The sequence below is a fragment of the Apteryx rowi genome, unplaced genomic scaffold, assembly GCF_003343035.1.
Source record: "Apteryx rowi isolate R43461 unplaced genomic scaffold, aptRow1 scaffold_509, whole genome shotgun sequence".
Lineage (NCBI taxonomy): Eukaryota > Metazoa > Chordata > Aves > Apterygiformes > Apterygidae > Apteryx > Apteryx rowi.
Window position 1 is genome coordinate 647021 of NW_020450771.1, and position 16633 is coordinate 663653.

At 41.3% G+C, this 16633-nt stretch overlaps 1 protein-coding gene across 1 annotated transcript in view; it reads left to right on the plus strand.

The window, feature by feature from the left end:
* Window positions 1–10438, plus strand: part of AGPAT4 (1-acylglycerol-3-phosphate O-acyltransferase 4) — a gene marked incomplete at its 3' end in the record, with an annotated part of 74806 nt that extends 64368 nt beyond the window's left edge. Inside the window, exons 6-8 of the mRNA XM_026080012.1 lie at window positions 3177–3279; window positions 4470–4545; window positions 10204–10438. Of these exons, the coding sequence (XP_025935797.1) occupies window positions 3177–3279; window positions 4470–4545; window positions 10204–10438 (414 nt within the window). The remainder of the gene's footprint in view (window positions 1–3176; window positions 3280–4469; window positions 4546–10203) is intronic.
* Between the last annotated feature and the right edge of the window lie 6195 nt (window positions 10439–16633).

A 16633-nucleotide genomic window follows, 5' to 3' on the forward strand; every position in this document is an offset into this window, starting at 1 on the left:
ACTTTGGTCCTGGATTTCCTCAGTGCTTACTAGGAGCTCCTGATCCTCTCTGAGCAAGCTTCCAAGTTTGAGTGGATGGATATTTTTGACCAGGATAACCTTGCCTTTATGGGAGCAAGGAAACGTTAAGTCAAAGGACTGTGGCCAAGATGGCTGTCATACCAGCAGTACAGTGACTTCCACCTTCTCCCCTTCTCCTCCCGCCCCTTCCCYGAGTCTTCACTTCAGATGACTATGCTAACGTGAAGTTGCGTGTTAGCATTCTCGCTGCTTTTAGGTTAATTTGTCAGACATTGAATCTGGCATTACCCACCTTGTCCTCAAAGTAATGCGTGAAATTCAATAGGCCAGTTAAAAATGTAAGAAAATACTTTCTAAATATGTAATCCAAAGATTTCTTAAGTCCACTAGAGTATGTAGTTCTCTGCTGTAATGCTATAAAGGGAACCAAAAGCTAAAGATATAAAAGGGAGCTGCAGAGAGATTTGAAAATAAAACAGAAAACCTAGCCACTTTTGTCAGAAAATAGCAATTCAGTTGAACAAATTTGTTTTGAGCCTCGAAAAGGCTTGATATTGTTGAGTTGGCTTTTTTAATGAAAAAGATTTTGATTTAAGAGAATTTCTTTAAGAAATGTATGTCATTTCACAATTAAAATAAAATTTCTGAACCATTGCCTAAACTAGTTTGAAGATAAGACAGTTGGAATGTTTTCAAGATACTTTTTTTTTTTTTTTCTTGATTTAGAATGAGAGATTTCTGGACCCTTAAGCTCTTGGATGAGAAATCCACTTCTTCTCCAGGTCTAATTATGCAATTTCAAAGTATTAATTTAATGAAAAACAATATCAGTGTGTCACACAACATACTAGTGCTGCTTTGGTTGTGGAAGGTTTCTGGCAAATTTTAATTCTGTGCAGTCTTTTTTGACGCTTCTACAGATGTTCTTTTTCTGCACTTTCAAAATGGAAAAGCTGTAAAAAGTCTTCAGTTATTTTATTTCCAGCTATAATAGAGAAGTGTTTACTCCTGCATACATTATCATTGTCTTGGATTTGGCATTGCTTTGCAACCAGAAGATTTCAGTGCGATATTAAAAAGAATTCCCAAAGGACTGAATATCAAATGGATTTATCAACTGAGCACTTACAACCTGGAATGGAGGGTTTTTTTTTTCCTGGAGTGAAGAAAAAATACTGTGTGTATGGCCTGTCAGCATATAAAGATGTTCCTGATCACTGCGGCAGAAGTTTTTTCAGAACAGGAGAACTGTATTCTAATACATATGAACAAGAACCCAATCTGTATCAAAACTCAAATATAGGCCTCTCTTAAAAGAAAAAAAAGGACAAATGCTATTTAAATCATACTTTCCTTTATGGTTTCCATGTTGTTGTTAGAGTAATCTCATGTTACTAACGAATAATCTAACAAGCTCACCCTGTACAGAGTTAAGCTCTTGCCTTCTTACAGTTACAGCATGTGGATTAGTAAAATCCTTTTGCACTAAGAAATTTTAAAGCAGAGGTAGATAATTTATTAAACAAAAAAGTAATTTCCTACTTTTAGCGTACAATGAAAGAAGTAGTGTGCTTGAGGCAGATTTTGGCTTTTGTTTTGTAGTTGTGAGTTTGGGCTGAAAACTCTCCTCAGTAGCAGACAGAAAAGCAGACTTAATATTGAGGGATACAGTCATACATAGCAGGTAGTCTAGTCTGTACGTAGGGACATGGTTTTGGTCTCTGTTTTCCAGACTTCCTTGCAGCGCTAAAGCTGGGCTCTTCTGTTCCATGCTATGAATTCTATTTTGCAATAACATTGTGGTGAATTTCTGCTGGGCTGCATGTTGTGCCTAAGCTATATTTATCTCACAAAGCTAGAGAGACTTCAAAAATAAAACCAAATCTGCCCAGCATAATAGAAGACTTTCCTAGGTGCGTCAAGTGCTCTTACAATAAATGATAATAAAAAAAAATTCCCCGCAATGTTTGTTACTGCCAAACTCTAGAGCAGGAAACCAAAGTACAGCAAGCTACAGATGAAGTGCCTGTAGTCACTTCTGTTGTTGCTGCCATTGATCCTAGAATTCATACCGTGGTGCACAAGCAGGGTCAGTGTCCGGAAAACTGATCTCTGCTAATTTTGTTACACATCAGGAAAACAGTGTTTCTAAAGCTATGTTGGTGATAAAGAAGATGAGGCATAAGCTTGTTCAGATCCTGCATGCAAACATTGTTACTTTTGAAACACTTTGGTTTAAAACAGTGAATATTTTTCTCTAGAAATTGTATTTTGGTACTGTCTGAAGTAAACTAAGAATGACTTTTGCAAATGCTTTTACTGTTACCACACAGTCTAGAACTGCAGAAACAGTGTTCTCTCGAGGCTGAAAGTTTGGGTTCAGTTCAGCTTGGAACGCAGATGGTAGTTATACTCACCGCAGTTGCATATCTTCATAGCAGTAGCCAGCTTGCACTCCGCRTGGTCTGTTATTCTGTTTCTCTTTGCCCTATAGCAAATGCATCAGTTATCCAGTAACATGCATGGGAGCAGGGGGTGGTTTGAACCTCAACATTAAACCCTCTTGCTATAGGATGTCTCTCACAAACTTTACCCATTCCTAGTCAATCTGTATGTGTTGTTCATTGTTTTTGTAAGTGTTTATCTGCCTGCTTATTTGCTCAGTTCTTCTGGGGGCTTTTGGCCTCTGTCCCATCACAGTGAGTTGAGCAAGTTAATAGTTTTTCAACCATTCAGCTCCCAGGGTGTTCTCTAGGTTGTCACTTTACTGTCTGTCACTTTAACTATGTATTCCCTACCCCCAGCATCCTGCATCTGATGGGGAAGGAGAAAAAGGTGGAGAACAAACTTTTTAATTCTACTGGTGTAGTTACTGAAAGGGTCACTGGATATGTGACTTCTTCAAACCTGCCTGTTGAATATTGTATTGTCATCTTTACCTTGGTGACAGCTGAAATTATGGCGCTGTTGCTGATGAATTCATATTTAAATGTGCTCTTTATCTGAGAGAGAGAGAGACTTACTTTCCATTCTATTCATTTGGCGTTTTACCAAAGAATCATTTTACTTTTAGTTTCATTCATCAAAAGGACTGTAATGATGTTAAAGTATTGCTTTTGCTATGGTAATCACGTATCCTGTTTTTCTGCTTGTAGTTTCGGCAGTCTATGATTCGACCCTCAATTTTAGAAATAATGAGAATCCAACATTACTGGGAGTTCTAAATGGAAAGAAATACCATGCAGATTTATATGTAAGGTAAGTAATCTGCGCTTAGTTCTTTTTTGGCATACCAAATTGCAGGACCAGTTGGCCCTACCTGCCTGTGTGGACCCCTCTTCCAACAGTGTAGATGCGTGCATCTTTCTGTTTCCCTTTTTAACCTTCACGGCCTGCTCCAAATCAGTCTAACAGAGAAGGAAAGTTGTTTTTCGGGGCTCCGCGTAACTGTTCTTCATTCTGGCCTTTTCAGCTTGCTATGAAGCTTTTTCAGTCAGGGTAACCTTTGGGGCAAAACTTGTTTTGGGCATTGATTTAGGGCCAGCACAGATGTTCCTCAAAATCCTTCATGTTTGCTTATAGAGCTGTAGGTGTTGCACATGATAGAAGCTTTTAAAATTTGGGGGGCCTTGTTTGTCTTTGCTTAAATTGCCTTGACTTACAATGATTCTCATCTTATGACTATATTGAACAACGGAACAAGACAATAGTGTCACACCTATTTTATTACAGTGTGAACAGGCATGTCCTGATTGCCAAAAAATGCTGTCCCCTTTGAAAAAAGTTAATTCAATGCTGCTGTCAATGGATATCAGTTTAAATATACTTTATATTATAAAATATAGAAATTTATTAGATGATGTTGTGGGCATTTGTAAATGAAGAGTACAAGGAGAATTCTTACATGTCATGGGACTCTTTACCCAAATGGGTGTAATGTGATGAAAATGAGTGTTTTCAAAAAAAAATTTTTTTCCCCAAAAGTCTTTTTTTTCTGGTAATTATCCAACCAAGTCTGTTTATAAGAAAAAACTTAAGGAATTATAAATGGTGCTCAAGAAATACTAAATGTGCTTTACCTTAATTATAAGGAGAAAAGTTTGCTTGATGTTTCTCTCTAATGCCTAACTGATTAAACACAACCTTGAGTTCTATTACTGAGACAGGAAATGAATTCATTTGTTTAAAAACAGAGAATTGCAGACCTTTACCTAGAAAGTGGCTCTAATAGGCTCAAATAAAGTGTGTTTCTACTTTCAGATACATCTAAAAACTGAAGGTGGCTCTGTAAACTGAAACTCTACTTTGCCGATCTGGGATTTACCACAAAAAAAGTAGAAAAAATGTAATGCGTATCCTGTGTAATAATCAATATATAAAATGTAAGTGGTATTCACCATAGTTGAGCTATTTAATATTCTTTTATTTCTCTTCTTTACCGTTTGCAGGCGGATTCCATTAGAGGAAGTCCCACAAGATGAGCAGGAATGTTCTAACTGGCTCCACAAACTGTATCAAGAAAAGGTTAGTTTTTTGTCTGGAAATCACCAATGAGCCACCAGTGCTCAGTTATTTATACTGGTAGTGGATCTTTGCAATGTACATAGTGTATGGTGGAGCTTTGGGGGTTTGGGTTTTTTTTGTATGTGTGCTTAGGGCAGGTACTCTGTTTCTCTAGAAGCAAAGTAACAGAGAACTTAGGTCAGCCTCAGTGAGAGAATAGTTTCTCTCTCTTTTAGAAAGCTGCATAGGGATACAAAAAATTGCAGCTGCCTCCTGACTGATAGAAGGGTTTCTTTCACCTTCAAGATGCATCCTAAATCAAGAAGTAATTCTTGGGCTAAATGAGGTATATTTAGTTTTAATGTATTAGAACTGATTTGTCTCTCATTTTAGCTGTTTGGGTTTTATTTATTTATTTTTATTACCAAAGCAAGTAACTCATATTAACTGGACAGCCTGATAATTTGCTTTCATGTTGTGTGCACAGAGGGCAGGCATTTAAGATCCCTAATTGCATAGGATAGGGACAGAATAATGACTGTGTGCTTGTTCRGTATTGTTTTTTTTTTCTCTCAAATTTCTGTGCATCCTTCATATTATCAGAACACGTTTATCAAGTTTCTTGTTTTTTATGAATGTGGGAGATAGTGGTTGCGGGATGTGCTCTTCAAATATGCGCAAGACTCCTGTTTCAGTCAGTGGGAGTTACAGGTGTGCAAGGCACAGGGGCCTGGCTCCTTGATTTACTGGGATAAATTGATCTAAGTTATGTATTTGGATTGGAATATGGCACTGCTGATGGTTTAAAAATGGTAGACTGTGTAGCTAACCTCCGTTTTCCTCTCACTATGGCAGCAAAACTTTGTTGTGATTTGTTATACTCAATCTGGAACACCACATTAGCATTTCTGAGCTGACTGTTTTCTAGTCTCTTTCTCGGCTTCTAATCATGACTTTTTTGTTTAATTCATGGTCCCTGTAAGCAGCTTGCTAGTAGGAATGTGCAAAATAAATGTGTTTTGAGACTTCAGTTGTAGATCTACTGGCTGGCATTTGAGTGTCCCTTCTTTTAAGTTGTGCCACTAACACCTAAATCAGACGCTACACCTTACACATTTTTGCAGAAAGGCATTATGTTATCTTTTGGCCTGTACTTTTCTGTACTGGAACATAAATGCAAATGRTCCTTTAGTTAAACATTACAACAGTCAGCTTCCCACTACTATGACTTTGTTTCTAACCCTGTTTCATGTTCCTAAGATAATGTTTAGACACTTGCAAGACAAGAACATAAATTGGCTGAGTGTGATGATTGTTTTCCTGAATCTCCCGTTGTATCCTTTGCATTATTTCACTTCAAGTTTTCTGGTTTTTTATTTGGCAAATGCTCAGTTATTTCCAGTTCAAACAGAGTGCATCCATCCTGCGTTCTTCTTTATAACAACTTAGTTTGCTGGTTGGTTAAGTCTGTAGCTTCCTTTTTAAGTATAGCAGGAAGGAATGTTGTTCAATTTTCCTTTCCTTTAAAAGCTTTTTTTTTTTTTTTTTAAATATGGCATGTTCCTCTTCTACAGCTGTTTTACATCAGTGAAACTTATTTCACTGCAGTTATTCCTTATTTACACAAGCCCATGTCTCTGTAAAACCAGCCTATTTAGGAGAATACAGATTGTTTGTTTATACTGGGGAACAAGGAACAACTTGTTAAGAGTTTTGAGATAAAGCCCAAAGGAGAAGAAAAAAACAATTCTGTCTCACCTTTTTGATGTGTTTCTTTAAAAAGATCTTTGGCTTTTAGATTGGATAACAAGCAGCACTGCCACATGAGTGCTGCTTCCAAAAATGAATTCTGTTTCGGGTCAATGTCTTCAGAGTTGGTAAATATTTATATGTTAAAATGTAAAAAATCTCTATTCAAAGAGCAGTAATTCATTGCAATATATGCACTCATCAGCTGCTTTGTCTATTTTGATTGTAGCAGTCCATTTTCTGCTTTAAAATAAGACAAGGAAGGTATGCGTGTTACCGAAAAACAGGTTCCTGTTGTATCTTGCATCGTGGCTGCATGTGCTGTTGCTTATTGTCAGTGTTTTTCATAGTATCTTCTCAGGCTGTACAGGGGAGAGACAGCACGCAGCAATTGTTGGTTGATTCAGGGTGGTTTGAGCTTTTCCATGCTGTGCGCTGGCTGCCAGCTCTGGGACATCTTTGCCGAGAGATTTCGCGCTCTTTGCAGCGTTGCATGGCAGAGTTTGGCCCCACAAACCTCCTCTCTGCGTGCAGGTGCTCTCAGAGGCGTTCCTCAGCTGGGAGGCTCCAAGAGCTATCACTGATACTGATCCCTGCTCTGTCTTTTTTTTTTTTTTTTTTTTTTTTTTGCAAGTCCCAGTGCAAGGCTGTAGTAGAAAGGAGGTAGGGGGAAGCAGCGTCATTCTGCAAGCTGTCAGTCAAACTGCTCTGGCTTAARTGTGAAAGATTCAGTCCTGAAGGATGCTACAATCCTTTGGCCCTGCTCACCTCAAAGCATGGCAGTATGTATTTTGCTTTTAGCATTTCAGTGAGGGATTGTGTGGAAACCTTTAAGTTAATAGTAAAACTCCTCCATGCTTCCCTTCTCTACTGAGCAGTGCCAAATTGTGCTTTAATAGCATAATTTATTAGTAGGCCTGCCACAGGTGTAGAGATCCAGGCTGGAGTGCTGTTCAATCACAGTGATCAGCGACACGAAACTATTCGAATGACTGATGAAATCAGTTGTTAGTGGGCGTCAAGGGATGTGACCTTTTCTATTGTAATGAGGAGGTCAGAGGCTTTGAGAAAAGCTTGTACTGTCTTGTTACCTCATTGCCAGGTCTCAGTTATATTCCTCAAAATAAGATACTGCTTTCTGGGAATCTGGCACGTTTACATTCTTGCTCCTTATCACTGCGTTTCCTGGTTTAGCCACTGCTGCAGACATGATGAGCGGGGCCTTTCTGGATGAACAGCGGCACTGTGCTCTTAGAAACCAAACACTGTTCTTCTTCCTGATCCCGGCTTGCGTTAGGCATCATGTCCTTAGGCTTCTTCYTCATGTGGGGTGAATTTTGTCTCCCTGCAAATAGCCAGGACGGTATTGGTTAATGCCAGATGATGACAGAGGCATAACCTGGGGTGCCCTTTTTTTTCTTTTTTTTTTCACCACCATTGCTTGAAAGACTCCTTGCCTTTAGCAGGAACCTCAGCACACTAGTGCCCAGTCTGAGGAGTTATTGTGTATTAGTCACAACTCTGCCAGCCCTTGCATGGATTTTTTTTTTCTCACCTCCTTACAGCCTCAGCTCCTGGAATAGAAGTGCTGCTTGAGAATCTTAATTTCCATTAAAAAGAAAGTAAGTTTCTCACTCTTCTCGCTTGTGAGAAAAGCATGGAAAAGTTAGCATGAAAATATACGGCAAATTGCCCTAGGGAATTAGCAAAGCACAGCTGAAAAGGGAAAGCCTACAGAACTTCAGTGTTTGGAAACAAGGAAGATATTTTTGGATACTTCTGTGTGAATTTCTTCATGAAAGGGCAGTAGTCAGACCTCCCTGGTGGAGCAAAGATGAAAAATCGAGTTAGCCTCTCACAAGATAACAGGAATCCCCTGTTTTCCCCCCATCTCTTACCACCCTGTTGTCCGAAGTAAATCGAATTTAGTAGGGACACTGGTGGGGAGCATGTTCCCAAGTCTGAAAATAATACTTGGGTGGGTGAGATTTGTTGCAAGCTGAGAAGAAGTTTAGTGTGCAGGGGGAATGAAAGGGAATTTGGGGATGGGGATGGGGGGGATGTTGAGGTGCATCATGGGTTCAGATGCTGACTTGAGCTATTCATGGGCACCACAGGCACCCTCACAAAAGCACAGAGGGCAGATCAACCCACAAACCTCTCCTCTGGGGAATATGAGCACTTCTAAGGGCAAGGAATCGTAACTGAACTGAGGAGCCATTCCCCACTATGGTGTAAAACATGGAGTGGAGGTGAAGACAGCTATATCCTTTTGTCCACTGTATAGTTCTTCTGTCTATCTCAGACCTCTTGCTGAGACCTCTTCTACAGTTTTGCTGCCCCTAATGCTGAGGGAAACCAACAGAAGGGAAAACATGCTTGTTTTAAGCATGTCTTGCTTGCTGCCTGTAGTCATAGGCCCCCTAATGGTGATAGCGATAATAGTCAGAAATCCTTAATTTTCTCTGGGTATTACTGCTATTTAGAAACCTAGTCATATATAGTAGAATTCAATTTACTAATGATTAGTAGCTCTGTGTTAAACCTGRTCCTAAACCAGACTCCTCAAGGCACTGTAAAGAAAACTTCATATACTGTATAATTTGTCAAAGAGGGCTAATTAATTGGCTGTAATGATCCCAGTACAGTCTAGTCCACTTGCACAAGACGGTCATAATTTTTCTAATCTCAATAAAGAGAGTGCAATGCTCTAATTACTGTGTAATCTCTTAAAAGATAAATGCTCCCTTTGAATTAGATAAAATGGTAGCAGCCTGTAATTGCCATTAAATAATTAAAAAATTGTCTCTGTCAGCTGGGGTGTAAGTAAATATGAAATCACAGCATAGTAAAAATAATCTTGTGGTTGCTTAGGACAACCCTGGCTTTGCCAGATTTTGGAGACTCTCGTGAAGCATACTCTTTAAGAGAGGAATTTATCACTTCATTTTGACTAAATTGAGGTTTCTTTTTATGCCGGCCTAATTCTGACTTTATTAATTAACCGGTCTTATGTGATTAATACAAATTAATAATGTTTAGTTTTTGAACCATAAGGAGTAGTATTATTTTTTTTTTCCACCAACTTTGTTATCTTGAGCTGATCACATTGGTAAAGGCCATGCCATTCACCCATGTAGGCTTTAGAGGAAGGTACTGAATGCTAAGCCTTCTAAGTTTTTTTTTTTTTTTTTTTTTTAAAAACAACAGCAAACAACCCCTTACCCCACTACCCTCCTCTTATATTAAAACAGTTAAGAGTTCTTTAGTCAAAAGCACTGAGAGACTCTTTAAACTGTTTGCATGCTCAACTGTCTGTAGAGAGGTTAAACACCCAAACTTTCTTTCAAAGAGTACCTGGCAAGATGAACAAGACTACATCTATGCAACAAAGAAAAGGAACAGGAGGGAACAGTGTTCTTTTGAGTATGGGGCATGATGGTGTCTGCTTCCCTTTTCTGTCCAAACTGCAGATTTTCTTTTAGAGCAATGGTTGGGGAAAATATTAGGGAGCAGAGGATTTAGTGTTGAAGATGTAGCCCAAACACTTCTCTGGCATACCAGCACTATCTGTCCAGCGGCTTCGGCTTTTGCAGGAGGTGCAACAGTGATGATTGCATTGCTGCAAGAGTGTATGTCATGTTCTCTTCCCCCTTCCCCATCCTCTTCGTTTTAGTGAGCTAGTTATACTTTCTAGGCCTGTCATTTTCAGGCTCCTACATGTAGGAGAAAGACAGGATGGGCACATCAATGTAAACTCTTTCCTGAGTATGGGCTTATTAACTTAAAAGTACAAGCTTTCCAGCCATGACTTGGTCTTTGATCTTCCCCCAGGGTTATAAGTGTGCAGCCAGAGAGACATCAAAGTCAGGAATGGCTAGTTGTGTTGGCAGATGGGGATTTAATTGTTGTTGTCCTTTGTCCTACCAGGATGCGTTCCAGGAAGAGTACTACAGAACAGGAACCTACCCTGCAATCCCTRTAATACCACCCCGGCGACCATGGACGCTTTTGAACTGGCTTTTCTGGGCCTTATTGCTGCTATACCCTTTATTCAAGCTGCTCATCAACATGGTCAACAGTGGGTCATCACTGACACTGGCTAGTTTTGTATTTGTCATTGTAATGGGTAAGTTGTTCTCAGATGAAAAGATTGCTTGYAGGGGTAACTGTCAGACCTGATTTACTGAGGCCTACTAAATATAATCATAAATTGTGAATTCAACAGAATAGCAAATATTATATCCACTTTAGCCTGGAATGGGCTAAAAACACTTTTAAAATAGCTATATTGTTGTTTTGTGAGAGCTGTATACTAAATCATTTGTTTCTGGAGAAATCAGAATAGTTACTTTGCAGTGGGTTGCCTACAAGAAGCTTTCTTTCCTTGTGTAGCGCACAACATTRTGCTACATTGCACTCTGAAGAGGTGCTCACGGCTAATTTATTCTGTTGAGAATTCTTTCATCTAATCATAGTCTGGTATGTCACCCATTGGAAAGCCATAAACTTATGATTTAAGGGCAAGACAGCCTGTTGTGGCCATCTAGGCTGACCATCTATGTAGCATAGGGCAAAGACTGCCATTGGTGGTTCCTGCAGTTCCTGTGGTAGTTCTGAACTGTCGTGGTTTGTGGTTAAAATAGAATATTATTTAAAAGGAGGAAGAAAAACAAAAAAAGGAGCCGGCTCACAAAAAGGAAGGGAAGATGTCATTTAGTGTCCTTTGTGGAAGGAGGAACCAAGTCAGTTTGGCAGACTAATTGTATCTGGATGTGTACATTTATTGGTGTATTGAGTGCTGTTTGCAGAATAAGTTCTCTTTCAGAATAAGCCATACACTAACAGAACAAGTCTTTCGTATGGCTGCACTGCCCTCAGGGCCAGATGCTTTCATGCTTGGCATAGTGGCATCTGTGATGGTTCTGGATTTAGCCCTTGTTAGCTTAGTTGAGTGATCTCCAAGTCCCGTATCATCTTACCATTAGTGGCCTTTACCACTATGTCATTTCTTCTCTCTAATAGGAAGGGAGGGAAAGAACCAGTAAATATCTATGGTGCTACTAAGAATGGACAGCAAAAACAGCCTTTTGCTTTCCTGCTGTCTTATTCCTTGCTTAGATTTTTTTTCTGCTTCCAGTCACAAGGCCAGATTAATAAGCAGACTGATGTGAGTCCTCTTTTAAATGCGGTGATAATCCAAAGGACTTGTTTTTAGGTTATTTGTAATGCTGGAGCTAACACTGACCTACAGCAGCAGTCTGCTGCCAGAATGAATTCATGAGCTCCCAGGCTGCAGGAGCACAGCTGAGGAGTGCATTAGGAATGGTGAGATGAACAGCCCACTACGTGATGCACATTGCTGCCCCGTATGTATCAGCCACATTGGTGGGATGCTGCAGGATGCAATCCTCTGCAGGGAATTGAAAGCCCCCTGTGCTTGGCAACAGCTCTGTGTTCCCTCCAAGTACCTGGCATGACTGAACCCAAAGTGCTTGTAATTGCTGGGATTTGCAAGGCGGTGAAAGGTACTGCGTTGCATGTAGCACTGAATATCGCCTGATTAGGTGCAGCCAGCCACCTCTTGCTGATGAGCTGGCAAAAAGAAAGGTGCTGCTGTCGATTATCAGCAGATGGCAGCCTCCATGAGGCTGTGGAGGGTGCAGAATCCATTGGAGCGCAAGGAAGCTCGGCCTTCAGTAAAAACAAACAAAAAGCAGAGCTGGTTCATCCTGATCAGTTAAAAGTGGATGCGTCATTGCACACTGAAAAGGCAATGGTTCCCTTAGTACATTCTAGTCTGTATCTATTTCACTATGTCATGTCCCTTTAAAGATAATTTTTTTCCTAGTTGGGAATGTTTGGTCGCACTCTGTGGAAGCATTGAAACATCAGCCCAAGCTGTCACATAGACTTTTGTAGCCAAGAGCCCAGTTTCTGTGGCAGGGTATTTCTCCCCAAACTGTGCCCTTTACCTTGAGGGGTCTCTCTGTCATAAATGTCCTGGATGTGATGCAGCTGTCTGCTGACAGAGGAACAACCAGTATTATTGCACAGTTCTGTTTCTGGCTTTAGGCAAGGTCTCAGAAATGACTTTCTGTGGCTAGGAGGTGACTGTAGAGGAACACAAATGTACTTTGAGACTCGTGACTCTTGGAACTATCTGCTTGGCTGATCCAGTTTGTAGCAAAGCAGCCAGGACTATATTTGCCATCTTTTCCAGTGTGAGCTGTGATCTGGTACCTGGCTGAGTTAATAATGTAAAAGGAAGCTCTTCCTGTAAACCAGACTATGTGATTTACCATTGTGAGCTGAAGACGAAACCACCTTTTCACATTGGTCCTAGGAGACCTTTTTCTTCTGTTCATTAACTGAAGAAGCAGAGGTAGCAGTTGGGACATTATTTTTATATATGGCAGTTGGACTGCTCACCTGATATYTCAGAATTGGGAAGCTTATTGCACTCCATAATAGCCCATTATAGGTTGACTTCATTGCTCAAAGGGTGGACTTCAGTGCCTGGTGTTACCTTCGTTAGTGTAAGTGCAGACAGAGCACAAGATAAGCATAAGCATTCTGTGACAGGAAAGAGTGATGGGACCGGAGGTCCTTTTACCTGATATCCTCTGGTTTGTCTTCAGAATGTTGTTTCTTTTCTGGACAGTTGCTGCTAATTGTGCTCTCTAGAAAGGCCCTTACTGGCATGTAAGTAACTGGCTGTTCAGATGGAAGGAATCATAARAGAAGTGCCCCATCATAGTCAAATTGGAGTGAAAGCACTGTAGTACCTCAGAACCCAACTTTCAGATCCAAGGAATGAATAAGTGGGATATATTTAGCTCTGCTGGTTCAGCTCAAACACTTTCAGACCTAAATAAAGGAGGATGTCTCCTCTTTATACTGAGAATGCTGAGCCATCCCCTCTTGCTTTGTTCTGCAGCAGTTTGGCTATTTATACTCATAATAATCATTGCATTGTCCTAATATCTGACTCCTGGTGTGGGACCAGGAGCCCTTTGTGATACTGTTTGAACCGCAAGGCAGTCCCTGATCCAGAGGATAAATACTCAAGTAATTTGGGGGGCAAAAGCCCCTTTTGAAAACTGGCCTTAGTTTCATAGGGCAAATGGCAAGAAATTTGTGTACTTAACTCACAGCTGCTATTTAGAACTTGGGGCTGATGATATTTCTGTGTTAATGCAGTGAGTGAGTCTGTCAAATGTCAGTAGTTGTATTTGACAGCAGCTTTTTTTTCTTCCCCCTCCTGCTTCCGTAACCTGGTTTGGCTCTAAAGAATCCAGTGTTAGGTTGCCTTTCTTGTTTTGGTAACTTGTGTTGAAGAGGACGACCTTCATGCACTTTAAGTATTTTATTACAGAGCTGTCAACAGCAATTTAAAGGGGAATTTTCATTCCATATGCAAAGGATTAAAGGGTTTCTCTTGGCTTTTAAATGGAGAAATAGCTCTTACATGTCTAATGCTAAAAGCATAATGACACGGAGCTTTATGGCATGAGTCCAGTGTAGTAGATGTCATTTGCAGACAAGAGAGGGATTTCATTTGTAACAAGTATGAACCAGCTTTGATTCTGCAGGAGCTGTTGTATGTCTGCTATACAGTATGCAGACAGTGCCCTTAGGAAACCTGTTTCCCCTGATCACAATACGAACAGGACTGAGTCTTTGKTGACCTGACGGTGTCCAAGTGCACAATGTGGACTGAAGGATCAGGGCATGACGTGCTCTGGGCAGTGAGGCTGTTGGTGCATGTAGGATGAGATGAGTGGAAGGTGAGGAGAGCATGAGCCAGCAGTGTTACAGTAAGTTTTACGACAGCAAGAGGACATAAATCATGCAGAATTCTGCCTGTGTTGATAGTGGTGGAGCTGCCAGACGATCTGTGATTTATTTATTTATTTTTTTGGTTTCTTGCTTCTTCTCCTATATAGTAGTTAATATAGGAGCTAAATGGAAACCCACACCATTAGCAGAAGCCATAGTTGTACAAATGCTTCCTTTCCATGTATGACCTATAAAACTTAGGTGTACTGCAGACTATGTATGTGAAATTTCTATACCCCTGCCTGCTGTGCTGCTTATAGCAATTGCTGTGTGGTTCAAACCCCAGGAAACAGATGAGAGCAAATCCTGAGGTGTGAGAGAAGAGATGGAAATCCTCTGCTCTGAACTAAGGTTTATGCTGAGGGATGTGGTATTGTGTGTGTGCAGTGGTTTTCTTGGAGCTAAAAATGTTCCAGAAACAGATTCCATTATTGGCTCTGTTAGTTTGTGACAGCTTTTAAATTGTTAAGAATAACAATCTTCCTTCAACCCCCAGCAGTCTGGCAGGCAGAGCCATTTCTAACTTTAAGTTAGAAAGCTACAATTCCTTCCTGATTTCTTTCTCCCTGTCCTTGTGGTGACAGAACAAGTTCTTACTGCTGTAGTTGTATTTAAAACAAACCCTTAAACAGGACTGCATCAGTGGGGAATGCACCAAGGAACGAACTGTTTGCAGGCATGTGGCACTGTAATGATATGCTGGTGTCCCCCCTCCCCCTGCGCCCTTTCTTCCCCCCGAACACAGTACAACAGTAAGAAAGAAATCTGCAGCATTGCCTGTTCTAGCAGAACCAAATAGAAACCGACTCCCTTTTAGTCTTTCCCTTTGCTTGCAATTTTGATTTGGCCGAACAGCCTTTTTGGTGTGAGAAGTTCTGTCTCCACACATGCTATAACAACAAACTCTTGTATGGGGAATGTAGAACTGATAGTTGCCATGCTGTAGGTTTTTCCCTAATTGTTCTGGGATTTTTCTGTTCTCATATTTGTGGTGCTCATTCTAGTTACAAAACCATTTTAGAGCTATCATAGCTGCTTGGTTTGGCAGATGTTGTCTAGAGTGTTCCCTCTGCAAGTAGTAATTTAACACAAATGTGAAGAGATCATCCTGCAATATTTGAAGGGATGCTAAAAAAAAAATTGCAGAAAAGCTTTTGTTTCCAAACTTGGACTTTTACAACAACGTTCACAGTGTGGAATGGCCAGGCTTTGTGAACTCGGAGCACTCTGGGAATCTTATCTTCACATTTTTGGGGTGAAAATTTTAGAAGTTTTAGAGGGAGCAAAGGGGTGGCCGTTTTGGATAAAACTGGCAGGACCCCTGGTCTCTTATCCCTGTAGTCAGGGAGATGGGGCTAAACAGGGTACGGGAATTGGCCACTTTTGGGATTGAAGGGGAGGCCCCAGCATGCAACCAGCATGTTTCTGGGGAGCAGTTCCTGTGCTGCTCTTTCTTGTATCCCAGGTAGCTCAGTGGTGTTCATCTCCACTACCTGGTGCTTGGAATTGGGTATTCCTCAGCCACRGCTGTGCTTTTACTCTCTTCCTGAAACGTGATCCTCTTCCCCAGCTTTGGGCCCATCACTCTGACTTTCTCTATAATTAGGTAAGCAGCTCTCAAGCTAGACTGGGGTATTCATCGAGGAGGGCACTAAAATGTTGCCAGGAAGCTGCTGGGAACTAAGGAGAGAGTTGGGAGGGAGTTCGGCTCCAGGAGAGATGTTGAGAGGATGCAGAGAAGAGAAGGCAGGCAGTGCAGGAGGAAGCCACTGAGGCAGCCCAGCACTTACCCCTGCTCTGCTTCCATGGCTCTGCCAAAATGCAAGGTCCCTTCTCCTCACACCCCGCTTCCCCAGGGTGCTGAGGACTGCAGGGCGAAGTGAGTGAGGAAGGGAGTGGGGTGAAGGAGGAGAAGAAGGAAAAAAGCTGCATTGCTGAACTAGGCATCTTATGGCCTCCAGGCATCTGCATTCAATCCCTGATGTGCTGTGTGGCTGCTGTAACAGTTGCTCTGATTTATGCTCTGTGTCCATCTCCAGATGCTGTTTCTGTCCTTTCTGGTTAAAGACTTAATGCTTGCTCTTAGCGTCATGATCCCAGACTGCAAGGCTACCTGTTGGATACTCCCCTTGTCTTCCCTAGCTCATGGCCATTTAAATGTCAGAGATGTTTTTTCTTTTCTGTTTGCCTGAGTGATAACCCTTTCCTTGTYCCGTTTTTTGTGTGTGTTTTCATCCGGGGACTAGCTGTGGTTTGTAAGCTACAATGAACGTGCTGGGAGCCATCTCTGGAGTTGCTGTGTCAGAGGCTTGGACCCAGACTGGCCCTCTGACAGTAGATGCAGCTCTACAGGTCTCAGGCTGCAGGGAGTGCTTGGGCCCTCTCCGGGAGGCCTGGGCTGGCAGCCAGCTCTCCTGCAGGAGGTGTGCTGCTGTTGACGAGTTGTGTCGTCAGGTAAGGGAGTTACGGGAGGAGGTCAGTAGGCTGCGCAGCATCCGAGAAGCAGAGCAAGAGATAG